The sequence below is a fragment of the Macaca mulatta genome, chromosome 1 (assembly GCF_049350105.2).
Source record: "Macaca mulatta isolate MMU2019108-1 chromosome 1, T2T-MMU8v2.0, whole genome shotgun sequence".
NCBI classification, from domain to species: Eukaryota; Metazoa; Chordata; class Mammalia; order Primates; family Cercopithecidae; genus Macaca; species Macaca mulatta.
Genome location: NC_133406.1, coordinates 231,644,452 through 231,660,236, shown reverse-complemented (window position 1 = coordinate 231,660,236; position 15,785 = coordinate 231,644,452). Strand labels below are relative to the sequence as shown.

Sequence of the window (15,785 nt, the reverse complement as noted above, 5' to 3'; positions counted from 1 at the left end):
CAGAAAAGCATGCTTTGTCGAGTTCCGATGGATTCCAAGGGAAACCACCTATCACAGGTAAAGCTGTACTTTCTCTCGCCAAGCCCCTGGAGGTAGCATCTCCACTTCCCATTCTTTGCCAATGGCTCCTGTGACTAAACAGAGCAGCTTTTTCTGAAATAAGACAAAAGCGTTTGTGGAAGAGCCACAGAATAAAAATAGAGATACAAGTGCTTACTTTCAATTCTTTTCTTTTAAATGTAAATAATTGCTCCATGATCCATGCTGCCACTTACCCCAACTGAATACCAAAACAGCCGAATCCTTTTGAATCCTTTTTTTTTTTTTTTCCCAGAGACTGTCCTGCTGTTTCCCAGGCCAGAGTGGCAGTGGTGCCATCCCAGCTCACTGAAGCCTCAAACTCCTGGGCTCAAGGGATCCTCCCGCCTCAGCCTCCTGAGTAGTGGGGACTACAGGCACGCACCACCACATAAGCTCTAGGCGAAAGAATGAGGCTCCTTCTCAAAAAACAAAACAAAACAAAAAGCTGAATCTCAATCTTAAAACCTTCACCTTTAGGGAGGAATGTTTGTTTGAGACTGAGTTCACTCTTGTTGCCCAGGCTGGAGTGCAATGGCGTGGTCTTGGCTCACCGCAACCTCCACCTCCCGGATTTAAGCGATTCTCCTGCCTCAGCCTCCCAAGTACCTGGTATTACAGGTGCGCATCACCAAGCCCGGCTAATTTTTGTATTTTTAGTAGACAGCAGGTTTCACCATGTTGGCCAGGTTGGTCTCGAACTCCTGACCTCAGGTGATCTGCCCGCCTCGGCCTCCCAAAGTGCCGGGATTACAGGTGGGAGTCACTGTGCCCGGCCTGAGGAATCATATTTGGATTACTCATCTCTCCGGCCACTTTAACTTACAAAAAACTAAACTAAGAAGTAAATAAGCCAGAATCCCTCCCCGCTCACCCACTTTGGTCTCCCCAAGAACAGGAGGATTATAAGAAAGGAGCTGGGGGGACAGTGGGGTCTTCAGGGGTTCCCTGAGACGCCTCTTCCTGCCCTTGTTCCAGCCTTGGAATCGGAAGGAGGGAACCTGTGTCTGAAGCGGTTGACAGGTGGGGGCAGGAGTGTGGATTCTGGCCTGTGCTTGACACTCAAACCCAAGCTACAGCAAGGGTTAGCAGCCCACAGAGGGCGAGGCCAGGAGGCGCAGGGAGACTGCTGTCCCTAAGCAGCTGTGCTGGGCTGTGCTCACCCCTGGTGACCACCACGCAACCTCAGGGGAACCTTCAACCCGGTGAATGGCAGCTGGTTCCTCTGTTGAGCAAACTGTCCAAGGAAAGCTGGGCTCTCCAGAGAATCTCAACACCCGGATCATGATGTCTCAACACCATGATGTCTGGATGGGGACACATCTCTGGGGCCCCCGACAGCTTATTTAATCACACGGAAGACAGGTGCACAGGTGTGGACCCCTCAAATTGTAAACAGTGCTGTGCAGTGCTGTGTGGCCCTCAGGACACCAAGGTCCACTGGGTGGAGGCCCCGTGGCTGCAGTCGTGGACCACTGGTTTCCCTGAATCTCACTGCTACCCTTATGCAGATGAACGCCCACCCCAGTGCGCCAGGACACTGGCACAGGTGGAACTTGCTGCCTGAGGATCCAGGAGGTAGAAGAAGCTGAGCTGGCGGCTGCTCTCCCAGTGGAGCCGAGAGCATCAATACCCGGGGCTTCCGGTGCAGCAGACATGCACTTCTGCCCCTGCAGCAGGGACGCACAGAAGCGCCCACCCCCAGGAAGGCGGCACCTATGCACAGAACTAGAAAGGACAAAAGCTCAGGTGCTTGGAAGTTCCCCTGGGGTCCCTTGGAATTCCTGAGACTCTCCTGGCTTGGAGGGCGTGGGCGCCTTGGGAGTGCCGGCCGGGCTCTTGGTGGGAGGCTGAGAAGAGCAGCACCAGCAACAGAGAGAGAAGAGCCGGGTTCGGACGGCGCGGGTGCAGAGGACGAACATGATGCAGTTGGCACCTCCCTGAAACGTGTTCCCGATACCCTGTCAGGAGAAAAGGAGCTGTGAGCATGGGGCTGGAGTTGGTCTCAGAAACACACGTTCTCTTAATTCTTCCAATTAAGAGAAACGGCTAGGCTGGGCACGGTGGCTCACGCCTGTAATCCCAGCCCTTTGGGAGGCCGAGGCAGGCAGATCACTTGAGGTCAGGAGTTGAAGACCAGCCTGGCCAACATGGTGAAACCCTGTCTCTACTGAAAATACAAAAATTAGCTGGGCGTGGTGGTGTGCACCTGTAGTCCCAGCAACAAGGAGGCTGACACAGGAGAATCGCTTGAACCCAGGAGGTGGAAATTGCAGTGAGCCGAGATCCCACCACCACACTCCAACCTGGGTGATAGAGCCAGACTCTGTCCCTGAGCCCCCCCTAAAAAAGAGAAATGGCTGAGAAACACACACACACACACACACATGCACACACATGCACACACATGGGGTGGCTGGGAAGTGCTGTGTACCCCAGCACCTCCCCCCATCCTCCCTGCCATGGCTGATCTGGGATGACCTTGGCAGTGGGCCTCCAGCAGGGCTCCAGATCTTCTGGGCTGGGAAGGACCCAGGAGCAGTCAACTCTCCTGGGGCTACTCCTAGGCCACTGGTGAGCACCTCCCCACCCCGGACCACACTGATCCCACTCTGTCTCCTCTCTTCAAGGTCCTGTCTGGGGCAGAGAGGAAGGCACAGCACAGTGGGGCCGAGTTCCCTCCCTGCAGCTGTGCCTTGGCCGACACTGGGGTGCAGCCACTGTGCTGCGGGAAGGAATCAGGCTGTGCCTCCTCTGGGGGCCGGGATGACAACAAGGGCCAGGGAGGGCAGACCTACATGCAGAACGACCAGCACCGGCGTCTGCACCGCGGGGGAGTCACAGAGGGTCAGCACGAACCGCACAGTGCTCCAGACCCGGAGGCAGATGAAGATGAGCGGGATGAGCACCAGCTTCTTGTCCGCCACGGAGCAGCGGCGCGGCAGGCGGTGCTCCTCGGAGAGGATGGGCCGGTACTCAGAGAGTGCCATGTGCTGTGTGGGGACAGCGAGGGCAGACCTGAGCGGATTGGCACCCTCCCGTCACATCCACCCGGGGTGCCCAGGTCTTCCCAGGGACCTGAACTAGCTCAGGGAGGTAGGGGAGATGGGCGGTGGAGCCCGGATCCTTTTCCTGACCCCTGACTGCTAGATCCTCCGCCCAGTCCCCATCTCCATGTGGAGGTCTCAAAGTCATCTGAAACAGCTCAGGTCCAAGACAGAAGACAGATCTTGACCCCTGAGGCCAATGCTCCCTTCCTGGTGTCAGCTCATGGAAACAACAGCTTTCCAGCTGCCTAGGCCAAAGCCTTGGGGCTCTGCTTTGAGCCCTTTCTTTGTCCCACAGCCCACATCCGACCCCAGCAAGTCCTGTGGCCCTCTTTGTTTGTTTAAAATAGATACACGGTCTCACTATATTGCCCAGGCTGATCTCAAACTCCTGAACTCAAGCAATCCTCCTGCCTCAGCCTCACAAAGTGCTGGGATTACAGGTATGAGCCGCCACCGTGCCGACTTCTAACTTCAAAACAGATCCAGACTCTGGGTACTTCTGCCACCTTCTGCCACTGCCCCATGTCCAGGCTGTGTCACCGCTTCTCTGGATGGGCTCCCTCCTCCACCCCTGCCACCCCGTCCTGCTCCCCACTGCGGTCCATTCTCAACACAGAAGCAGCAGGGCTGCTTGAAAACCGGTCTGCTCCAGCGAGTCCTCCACTCGGAGCTCTTCAGTGCTCCCCACTCCACACGCTCCTTATGGTCACAGCGAGGTCAACCCTTATGGTCACAGCGAGGTCAACCCTGCAGCCACATCGACCTCCTTGTTATACTGCAGACGCACAGCACCCACACCCCAGGGCTCCACACTGGTTGCTCCCTTGCTCTGGAATGCCCATCTCCATCTGTCCCTGGGGCTCCCCCCTTGCCCACTTCAAGACTTTGCTTAAGCAGCACCTTCTGGATAAGGCCCGATGCCCCTATTTAAACTGCACAGAGGCCAGGCATGAAGGCTCATGCCTGGAATCCCAGCACTTTGGGAGGCCGAGGCGGGCAAATTGCTTGAAGTCAGGAGTTCGAGACCAGCCTGGCCAACATGGTGAAACCCCATCTGTACTAAAAATACAAAAATTAGCTGGGCGTGGTGGCACATGCCTGTAATCCCAGCTACTTGGGAGGCTGAGGCAGGAGAATCGCTTGAACCTGGAAGATGGAGGTTCAGTGAGCCGAGATCGTGCCACTGTGCTCCAGCCTGGGCAACAGCAAAACTCCAGCTCAAAAATAAATAAGAAAATAAATAAATAAATAAATAAATAAATAAATAAATAACTACACAGGCACTTCCTAGATAGTCCCATCCTCACGTTCCGCTCTTTATTTTAGTCTGTTTCCGATAGTTTGTCTCACCCTCAGTCCCAGGACATCATTCATCCTTGTTCCTCCCGCTTACTGCTTATCATCGTCCTCCCCTCCAGAATGCAAGCCCCTTCCCTGCACAGGGAGGGCCTGCTGTGCCCCCCGCCCACCCACCTCTCCAGGAGGAGAACAAAAACGTGATCTTGAGCCAGTCTTGGCTTTCCTCCTCCTAGAGAATGTCTTTCATGAGAGGAAGGAGGAGATTCCTTCCAGATCAAAGCTGAATTTGTAAAAATAGATGAAACTACTCATAATGAAGATGTGCTTTTTTTTGGCCGGGAGTGGTGGCTCATGCCTGAAATCACAGCACTTTTGGAGGTCAAGACAGGAGGATCGCTTGAGCCCAGAAATTTGAGAGTAACCTGGGCAGCAGAGTGAGACACTGTCTCTACAAAAAATTTAAAAATTAGCTGGGCATTGACCAGGAGCAGTGGCTCATGCCTGCAGTCCCAGCACTTTGCGAGGCTGAGGTGGGCAGATCACTTGAGGCCAGGTGTTCAAGACCAGCCTGGCCAACATGGTGAAACCCCGTCTCTACTAAAAATACAAAACTAGGCTAGGCACAGTGGCTCACGCCTGTAATCCTAGCACTTTGGGAGGCCAAGGTAGGTGGATCACTTGAGGCCAGGAGTTCAAGACCAGGCTAGCCAAAATGGTGAAACCTGTCTCTACTAAAAATACAAAAAAATTAGCCAGGCATGGTGGCGCATGCTTGTGGTTCCAGCTACTTGGGAGGCTGAGGCATGAGAATTGCTTGAACCCGGGAGGCAGAGGTTACAGTGAGCTGAGATTTGCCACTACACTCCAACTTGGGCAACAGAGCAAGACTCTGCCTTAAAAACAAAAACAGAATTAGCCAGGTGTGGTGGCACACATCTGTAGTCCCAGCTACTTGGGAGGCTGAGGTGGAAGAACAGCTTGAATCCAGAGGTGGAGGTTGCAGTGAGCCAAGATCGTGCCACTGCACTGCAGCCTGGACAACACAGTGAGACCCTGCCTCGAAAACAAAAAATGCATTTTTGAGCTGGTCCTGTGCCTGGGACGCTGAAGGCCCAGGGGAGGGGAAGTGCCCAAGGTTTTCTGCCAGCACCTGGTGTCCTGTGGAGTCACTGGTGCATCGTGGCATCTCTGAGCCCCCAAGCTTCTGCAACTCACCTGCTCAGAGCCTTCCTCCTCCTCCTCCTCCTCCTATGGCTTTTAGCAGCAGCCCAGTGAGCTGGACTTCCCGCTGCACCCCTCCGAAACAAGTACGGGAGCTACAGGGTGGGACTGCTGCACGAACTGCCCACTAGCTTGGCTGCAGTCTGCTCCTAGCGGTGCCTGTCCCAGCTCACCGACTCTTGGCTCTTTCCTAGCTAGAGGCAACTAGCACATTCTCAGCTCCCTGCCCACTGCTACCCCGTTTTTCTGAAACACTTGCTGATTTGGAAAAGAGGACCCATTGTCACCCGCAGGGGTCAGCCTCAGCCCCGCAGGCTTCCTGCCCTGCCAAAGGAAAGGCAGAAAGAAAGACACACAAAGGGCATCTGTAGAGGAGAGTCCTGGGCAGGGCCTGGCGGAACGCCTGGGAGCCTTCATCGGGGTCCCGGAAACTTCCCAGGGCAGTGGAAAAGAAGAGGAGGTGAGAAGGGCATCCATCACCCAGGCAGGAGACCAACAGTTAATAAAAGGCTATAAGAAGACAAAAGAGGATTTCTTTTTTTTTTTTTTTTTTTTTTTTTTGAGACAGGAATCACTCTGCCACCCAGGCTGGAATACAGTGAACTCCCAGGCTCAAGCGATCCTCCTGCCTCACTGTCTCAGACTCTCAAGTAGCCAGGACTATAGGCATGCACCAGCACACCAGCTATTTTTTTTTTTTTTTTTTGAGATGGAGTCTTGCTCTGTCGCCCAGGCTGGCGTACGATGATACAATCTCGGCTCACTGCAATCTCTGCCTGTTGGATTCAAGTGATTCTCCTGCCTCAGCCTCCTGAGTAGCTGGGATTACAGGCACCTGCCACCATGCCTGGCTAACTTTTATATTTTTATCATAGACGGGGTTTCACCACGTTGGCCAGGCTGGTCTCGAACTCCTGACCTCAGGTGATCCACCCACCTCGGCCTCCCAAAGTGCTGGGATTATAGGTGTGAGCCACTGCGCCCAGCCTTAATTTTAATTTTAATTTTTTTTTTTTGAGGTGGAGTCTCACTCTGTCACTCAGGCTGGAGTACAGAGGCGCAATCTCGGCTCACTGCAACCTCCATCTCTTGGGTTCAAGCGATTCTCCCACTTCAGTCTCCTGAGTAGCTGGGACTACAGGCGTGTGCCACTATATCCAGCTAATTTTTGTATTTTTGGTAGAGATGAGGTTTCACTATGTTGGCCACGCTGGTCTGGAACTCCTGACCTCACGTGATCCACCCACCTCGGCCCCAAAAAGTGTTGGGATCATGGGCATGAGCCACCGTGCCCAGTCCAAAAAGGATTTCAGACCAATTGGGAAGTCCCACAGCCATCTCCAGCAAGGAGTCCAACTGAGGCAGAAGAAGGGTCTAGGGCGGGTGAGAACTGGTTAAATTTCCAAGTAAAAAGAAGAGAAAACTAGAGGTCTTGATGCGAGAAGACACAATGGGAGTGGAGGGCGGGGATTAGGTGTCCAGATGGCCACAGCTGCAAGGTGCATCCTGGCTCAGAAATGGCTGCTGGGTGGACAGAATGGCCTACAAGATGGGTACACACTCTCCTACAATTTCAGCCCTGAAAACTCAGAGGGCAAAAAGAAACACAGGAACTCACACCAGCAAGCCTGCAGGATGAGCCCGGAAGTCTGAATTTAGAGCATTTCCTCTGGACCTATCTTACTGCCCCAGCCACTCCTCACATTGAATCTTTGCCTGTAGTTACTTGCACTTCTGCCTCACTCCGGGAGGGCGAGATCCATGTCCGAGTCCTCAAGATAAACCCCCATGCTATACACAGTTTGGTGCTAGTAGATGCTCAGTAAAAACATACTGAATGAGGCTGGGCACGGTGGCTCACACCTGTAATCCCAGCACTTTGGGAGGCTGAGGCAGGCAGATCACTTGAGGTCAAGAGTTCGAGACCAGCCTGGCCAACATGGTGAAACCCCGTCTCTACTAAAAGTACAAAAATTAGCTGGGCATGGTGGCACGTGCCTATAATCCCAGCTACTCGGGAGACTGAGGCAGGAGAATCACTTGAACCTGGGAGGCAGAGGTTGCAGTGAGCCAAGATGGTGCCACTGCACTCCAACCTGGGCGACAGAGCAAGACCCTGTCAAAAAATAAATAAACAAAACTAAAGTAACATACGGTATGAGTGGTCGAGTGGATCAATGAATGGGTTAATCTGTGGCCTTTTGCAGGAGTTTGCTTGTGGCCAAGAGGAAGCCCCTAGTTCACATATGCAGACTGGGAGGCAGGAACAAGGAGGAACTGGGCCAAGGTGTCAGAGGAAAGCCTGCTTTCTTTCCCAGGCTCTCCAGCCAGCCCAGCCTACTGATTTCTGAATTCTGGAAAACTCTGCCATTTAGGATATAATAAATCACTAAGCAAAGTTAGGTGAGTTATTTGCATCACTGATTGTGAAATTCCACAGTCCTCCCTTCCCTGGGGCAGCCCGGTCCTGGGTCCATCCTCCCCTTTTAGCTAAATTTCTCAAGTTTAAGCAGCCACTACAGGCCGTCCACCAGGGGGCAGGAGAGGGCTGTGACCGAGGACACGGCAGCCCTGTCCGCAGGAGCCCTGCGCCCCGGCAGGCCCTTAATCAGCTAAGCCTCCCTTTCCTTATCTACAAAGGAGCAAAAGGACCCGGCTCCTAATGGGGCAGCAGGAACCGATGCACTATCCATGTAATACAGCGTGTTGCATGGTGTCTGGTGCACAGTAAGTGCCTGGTCCCCTCCGGCCCATCACTGGTTCTGTCCCCAGAGACGCAGCCTGTCCCCTCGGGTGGTCAAACTCAACACCAGGCCTTGCACCTGGGCATAGAGGCCATGAGGAGGGCCCTGAGTTCTGAGGGCAGCGCCTACCGCTCTGTTGATGTGCTTCCGGACCAGGAGGTACAGCAGGGGCAGCAATATGTATGCCAGCATCTCCCACAGCTTCCCCGTCAGCAGCATCCACAGGACGTGGTCCTTGGCCTCTAAGTCAATCCAGCACCAGCCCACAGACACGTCCGAGGCATCGTAGCCAATCTTCTTCAGGGCGACGGCTGCCACAGTGATGACAAGCGGGATCCCCCAGCTGAGGAAGGAGGAGAGAAAGAGGCATTGGGGTCAGGCCATGGCTCCCAGCAATGTCAGCCCTCACAAAATGACAGAGGACGCCCTTCAGAAAGGGAATGGTGCTCTCCGGAGCCCGGATGGCACAGTAGCCCTGGAAAATAAGGGATAGGTGTTGCCCCAGGAGTCTGGCTCTACTTTAGAATTCTTCAGGGACTGGCATTAGAATGGAGTGATGTGGGACAGCCAGCTCCCAGCGTGTGCCCAGCTGCTTTTTCATACACGTGTGTACAGAGTTCGAGACCAGGCTGGCCAACATGGTGAAACCCTGTCTCTACTAAAATTAGCTGAGTGTGGTGGTGCACGCCTGTAATCTCAGCTACTTGGGAGGCTGAGGCAGGAGAATCTTTTGAACCCAGGAGGTAGAGGTTGCAGTAAGCTGAGATTGTGCCATTGTGCTCCAGCCTGGGTGACAGAGCGAGACTCCATCTCAAAAAAAGAAAAAAGTTTTGTATACATGTGTGTACAGAGCACATGGCCAGGCAGGTGTGTGTGTGTTTGCTGCTGTCATGACTGCTGTGAGTCACGTCCTGCTGTCCCAGGGTTCAGGCCCGTGGTGCAGACACTGGTGCTGCGTGGGGCCTGTCTGGTTTCTGTTCCGGGAAGCCTTGGGCACCAGCGTGTGAACACCTGTCCATGCTCGTGCAAATGTGCCACAAACCATCAGCGCCCCTTGGTCAGCCCTTGGGTCTAGAGGTGCACACGTCAGGGGCTTAGGGTTGCCTGGGCGGGGAATTCCAGGGTTCTGCTTACCTTCGGCCGGCTCTAGGAGGGGGAACGTGAGCTTTGAGCAGCACGTCCCTTCGGCCTTGAGGACTTCTTACGCAATGGCGGGGAATGGAACCTGGCAAGGGTCAACGGGGACCTCTGAAAGCATAAAGCTCAGGTAGGGGCCCCTCCAAGGGCAGTGTTGGGCTCAGTTATCTTTTTTCTTTTTTTGAGATGGAGTCTCGCTCTGTCACCCAGGCTGGAGTGCAATGGCACAATCTCAGTTCACTGCAAACTCCACCTCCTGGGTTCAAGCGATTCTCCTGCCTCAGCCTCCCAAGTAGCTGAGATTACAGGCGTGCACCACCACGCCCAGCTAATTTTTGTATTTCTAGTAGAGACAGGGATTCACCATGTTGGCCAGCCTGGTCTTGAACTCCTGACCTTAGGTGATCCACCTGCCTCAGCCTCCCAAAGTGCTGGGATTATAGGCGTGAGCCACCATGTCCGGCCCAGGCGCAGTTTTCTAGAGTGCTCTCCCACAGCCAGCCACACAGCCAGGGGTAGGCCCCTTCCCTGTAGTCCCTGAACCAGACTGTTCCTTACACAGCAATGGAGCACACAAAGGCTACAGGGTTCCTGAGAGAGGCAGCCAGTGGGGTGGTTAAGAGCTTGGATTTCAGTGTAGTGGGCTGGATCCAAGTCCCAGCTCTGCCCCTGCTCGGGAAAGTTATTTAGCCTCAACACGCCAGGTTCTCTGCAAAGTGTGGATGACCACAGTGACTGCAGGGTGTCATTGTAGGGTCGTTACGAGAATAAACAAATACATGTGTGTACAGAGCACATGGCCAGGCAGGTATGTGAGTGTTTGCTGCTGTCATGACTGTTGTCACGTTCTGCTGTCCCAGGGTTCAGGCCTGTGGTGCAGACACTGGTGCTGCGTTGGGCCCGTCTGGTTTGTCCGAGGAAGAAGACACAGTACCCCTGTCCTAAGTCAGGTGCCTGGAGGGCAAAGCCTTAGGTAAACAGGAATGATACTATGATAACTATGAGATCAAAATTCAACGTGAATCTGAGGCCAGAATGAGGCCAGGAGAATTGTGCTTCAAGGGGTTCTCCCAAATGCTGCAGGGCTGGCAGAGGAGGCAGGGCAGGGACGAAGATGACAGGGAAAAGTCAGTTCCCTGGGACTGGGAAGGCCTCATGCAGGATGCTTCCAGAACAGAGGGGCTCTGGCCAACCATCCCCTCTGCAGCGCTCTCCAGTCCCCACTGGCCTCTGTAGGGAGGGGCAGGAGTGCTGATGGCAGAGTCACGTCACCCTCAGTGGCCTCGGTGGCAGGAGGCAGCGTGTCCTGTTGGCAGTCACAGAGACACTGGAGCAAAAAGACCACAAAAGGCCAGGCACGGTAGCTCACGCCTGTAATCCCAACACTTTGGGAGGCCAAGGTGGGCGGAACACTTGGGGTCAGGGGTTTGAGACCAGCCTGCCCAACATAGTGAAACCCCGTCTCCACTAAAAGTACAAAAATTAGCTGGGCGTGGTGGCGCGTGCCTGTAATCCCAGCTACTTGGGAGCCTGGGGCAGAAGAATCACTTGAACCTGCAAGGCAGAGGTTGTGAGCCGAGATCACGCCACTGCACTCCGGCCTGGGCGACAGAGCAAGACCCATCTCAAAAAAAAAAAAAAAAAAAAAAAAAAAAAACAATTAAAAAAACCCCACCCATAAAAGGTAAGAAAGGGTTGTTTTAAAACTCATGATGGGCGGGATGAGGTGGCTCATGACTGAATCCCAGGACTTTGGGAGGCTGAGACGGGTGGACCACCTGAGGTCAGGAGTTCGAGACCAGCCTGGCCAACATGGTGAAACTCGTCTCTACCAAAAATACAAAAATTAGCCGGGTGTGGTAGTGCATCCCTGTAATCCCAGCTTAGTGGGAGGCTGAGGCACGAGAATCCCTTGAATCCAGGAGGTGGAGGTTGCAGTGAGCTGAGATTGTGCCACTGCACTCCAGCCTGGATGACGAAGTGAGACTCTGTCTCAAAAAAAAAAAAAAGCAAGTGGCCTTTAAAGTGCCACCAAGCCAATCCTCCAGTCGTAATGTGCTGTTCCTCATTACTTTACAGTTGCAGGATTCCGCTAAGGAATTCTGGGAAGGGGGTGAGCACTGTATGTAGGAACAGTCTCCCTGGAGGGGGCTGGGGTCACTCAAATAGGGGATTCCCCTCTGAGTTGGGCCTGGGAGGGTCACAGTCGGCACATCACTCCTTTGGGCTCCCTCTACATCCCCGACAAGCCGTATGGGAAACCGGGGGACCACACAGACCCACACTCTGTAACTTTAGGGTTGCAGTACTAAAGCTACACAGCGGTACATTTCTTCTGTGATACTGAGTTTGTGCTGGGAAATAACCAAAGGGAAGGTCAAATAGGCAGTGGGTTTTGAAAGGGTTAAGAATGTGGGTTTAAATTAGCTGGGTGTGGTAGTGCACACCTGTAATCCCAGCTACTCAGGAGGCTGAGGCAAGAGAATCATTTGAACCCGGGAGGCAGGGGTTGCAGTGAGCTGAGATTGTGCCACTGCACTCCAGCCTGGGTGACAGAGCGCAACTCCGTCTAAAAAAAAAAAAAAGAATATAAGAATGTGGGCCTGATCAACAGGGAGGGGTTGTTTGAACACACAGGAGGAGCAGCTGTGTGAGGGCCAGAAGCTGCCGGGGCGGGAGTGGTATTTAAGTGAGAGGAGGTAAGAGGTAGAATCAGGGAGCCGGTGGGAATGAAGAGAGTGGAATGGTCCAATGATCCTGCAAAGCAGGCTGGGCCAGACTGACTCATGTACAGGCATGGACAATGGTGTGTTGGGAACATTTCACAGCTGGCTCTCCAGAAAAACAAAGACGTATGCAGGTGTGCATGTATGCATGTTTACACAAACACATAGAAATGTATAAATTTCACCCGCAGGATGTGAAGCATACAATTTATAAATAATAATAATACTCCTTCTTTATCGTCCATTCCATGCAGCCAACTGATTCTCACAGAATGCTTTTGTTGATTTCAGCCAAACCCTGGATTTTGCCAACCTGTGGATGCAATCAGCAAATGAGAGAGCTCCGTGGCATGAAGTTAATTGATGCTTTCATTTCCCTTAACAAGATGAAAATGAAATAAGGAAGAAATAGAAAACAAGACATACGTTGTCACCAACTAGTGACATGAGCAACTTCTTGGTTGAATCAGGTATGAGTTTTCTTCCCCCCACACTGGGAGAGTGTTTCCTCAATTTTTTTCTGCTTCATGATCCTGTCTCTTCTCATCTCTTCTTTCCATACTGGCTTTTCTGCCTGCCCCAACACAGCTGCCATCTCTTCTTAAGCTCAGAGATGAGTAACACTTAAGTTTAATCTATACCTTTAACGTCTTCTCCATTACTTTTTTAAGTCTAGATCAGGGGTCCAGCAAACTATGGCTCTCAGGCCAAATCTGGCCCACTGTTTGTTTTTTTTAGATAAAGTTTTATTGCAACACAGCCACACTCAGTCATTTACAGATTGTCTACCGCTGTTTTCAGGCAGAGTTGAGCAGTTACAACTGAGGCTGCATGGCCCAAAAAGCTGAAAACACTTACTTTACAGGAAAACTTTGCTGACCTCTGCTCTACACAATCAACAAAGCAATAAATCAAGCCATCAAGCCTTGATTTGTAGTCTTTGCCAACTTCCATGTGTAAATACTTCCACCATGGCCAATTTCCAGCCACCAACACGTGTAGTTGGAAACAGATGCACGCAGCACACCATTAAATAGTATTTTCACCACACAGATTTGATAGATGCAACAACCTCAAGTGTGTAAAGAGTAAAATAGCTATCACATGATGAGCTTTGAATATTTATGGCTTTTTAAATTTTTATTTTATTATTCCCAGCACTTTGGGAGGCCTAGGCAGGCGGATCACGAGGTCAGGAGTTCAAGACCACCCTGACCAACATGGTGAAACCCCGTCTCTACTGAAAATCCAAAAAATTATCTGGGCATAGTGGCGCATGCCTGTAATCCCAGCTACTCAGGAGGCTAAGGTAGGAGAATCAATCGAACCAGGGAGGTGGAGGTTGCAGTGAGCCGAGATTGTGCCACTGCACTCCAGCCTGGGTGACAGAGCGAGACTCCATCTCGGAAAAAAAAACCACCATTATTATTTTAGAGACAGAGACAGGGTCTCGCTCTGTTGCCCAGACTGGAGTGCAGTAGCACAATCATGGCTCACTGCAGCCTCCAAATCTCGGGCTCAAGTAATCCTCTCACCTCAACCTCCAGAGTAGGGGGTACTACAGACACATGCCACCATGCCTGGCTTATTTTTTGCTTTTTGTAGAGACAAAGTCTTGCTTTATTGCCCAGGCTGGTCTTAAACTCCTGGCTTCAAGTGATCTTCTCACCCTGGCCTTTCAAAGTGCTGGGATTACAGACAGGAGCCGCCATGCCTAGTCTATTATTTTTTAAGATGGGATCTCACTATGTTTTCTCAAGTGATCCTCCTGTCTCAGCCTCCCAAGGAGCTACGACTACGGACAGGAGCCCCAGGCCCAGCTTTGTTTTTAATATAATCTAGTTTTTAGTACTGGTCGTATCTAACAATCAGCTCACAAAACTCCCTAAAATGTAACAATCGTGTCTCTCAAACTGGCTCCACGACACCACCAGACGTAGGATGAAAACGATAAGGAGCTGACAGTGCTCTGGGTTCCTGACTACAGGGTAAGGAGAAAGTTGGTGTTTCTGGAACTCTCAGAAGGATAAACAGAGCAGTTCTCCAGCCAGGGGGCCATTCCGAGCTGCAGGTAGTCTAAATCTGATAGGTGCTCCACAAACACATGTGTGGCATAAATCCTGCTTTCTAGAAATGCGTATTGCAGTTCTGACATGTAGGCACGCACGGTGGCTCATGCCTGCAATCCCAGCACTTTGGGAGACCGAGGTGGGCAGGTCACCTGAAGTCAGAAGTTTGAGACCAGCCTGGCCAACATGACGAAACCCCACCTCTACTAAAAACACAAAAAATTAGCCAGCTGTAGTGGCGGGCACCTGTAATCCCAGCTACTGGAGAAGCTGAGGCAGGAGAATCACTTGAACCTGGGAAGTGGAGGTTGCAGTAAGCCGAGATCGTGCTTGCAGTAAGCCAAGATTGGTTTGAGACAGAGTCCCACTCCAGCCTGGGTGACAGAGTGGGACTCCGTCTCAAAAAAACCAAAAAACAACAAAAAAAACCACCGTACTGACATGTAACACCTAACAGTTTTTCCCTCCTTCATAAGGGAAGCCACCACCCCCAAAAAATAAAGCCAGAACAAGTAACACAGGGCTTAATAACTGCACACATGAAAAAGACCAAGGGATTTAGTTGATTACAACCTAGAAATTCATGTGGTTGGAGGGGTCGTCCTGCTGCTCAGATGTGGGTGGCTCAGAACAGCCAATGGCTGCTGCTGTCTGCCTGTGAGTGGCCATATGCAGCCCACATTCTAAACCTGAGACTGGCAGGCTGGCACCAGTGCCAGGGCACCTCAGGAGCATGTGAAGAGACGCTGGGCCTTGAGCTATCCTCAAATGGTTAAAAAGTCTTGAAGAGGACCTGGTGGTGGAGAAGTGGTTAGATGCCGGAGGAATGGGCGGGGTCCTGCCCAATCCTAAACCTGGGGGCTGAATAGGCAGCTTCCACCGAGAGAAGGTGAGTGCCCATGTTTAGGGGGTGCCATGACAGGTGCTGGGTGGGGGTGCAAGGTGGGGATGTGGGTTAGAACAGGTGACCAATAAGGCCCCTCCTCTCTCAACCTGTGACTCTCAGGCTGGGAGGAGGCCAGGCTGAGCCTGCCTGGATGGAGGAAGGTAACTCTGTAACTTGAGTGTAACTCTGATGTGGCAGGGGCACCACAAGCTTCTCCCAGAGGTGTCCAGGCCCCAGCTCCAACTTGTATTTGCCTAGAAACAAAAGCCAGACTCCAAGTCGGCTTCCTCCCTACTCAGAGGCTGTTAAGGGTTCAACTGCGTCCCCTACAAATTTCATCTGTTGAAGTCCTAATCCCAAGAACCTCAGAATGTGAGTGTATTTGAGAGACAGGGTCTTTCAAGAGGTGATTAAGTTAAAATGCAGTCAACAGACTGGAACCTAACCTAATGTGACTCTGCTGTCATAACTTATAAGAGGAAAGGCCGGGCATGGTGGCTCACACCCATAATCCCAGCACTCTGGGAGACCAAAGGATCGCCCGAGCCCAGGAGTTTGAGACCAGCCTGGGCAAC

General features: G+C 52.3%; 1 protein-coding gene across 21 annotated transcripts in view; it reads right to left on the bottom strand.

The window, feature by feature from the left end:
- Window positions 1–15,785, bottom strand: part of GPR157 (G protein-coupled receptor 157) — a 34,037-nt gene that overhangs the window by 8,158 nt on the left and 10,094 nt on the right. For 7 of the 21 annotated variants that reach the window (XM_077975970.1, XM_077976002.1, XM_077976017.1 and 4 more), the window contains exons 2-4: window positions 8,522–8,735; window positions 2,877–3,071; window positions 833–2,039 (exon numbers count right to left, since the gene is read on the bottom strand). In XM_077975970.1, coding sequence (XP_077832096.1) covers window positions 1,824–2,039; window positions 2,877–3,071; window positions 8,522–8,735 — 625 coding nt within the window. In that variant the 3' untranslated portion in view covers window positions 833–1,823. Of the gene's footprint in view, window positions 1–216; window positions 2,040–2,876; window positions 3,072–8,521; window positions 8,736–15,785 lie in introns of those variants that run through there. The other 14 variants (XM_077976037.1, XM_077976030.1, XM_077975963.1 and 11 more) reach the window with 8 other exon arrangements.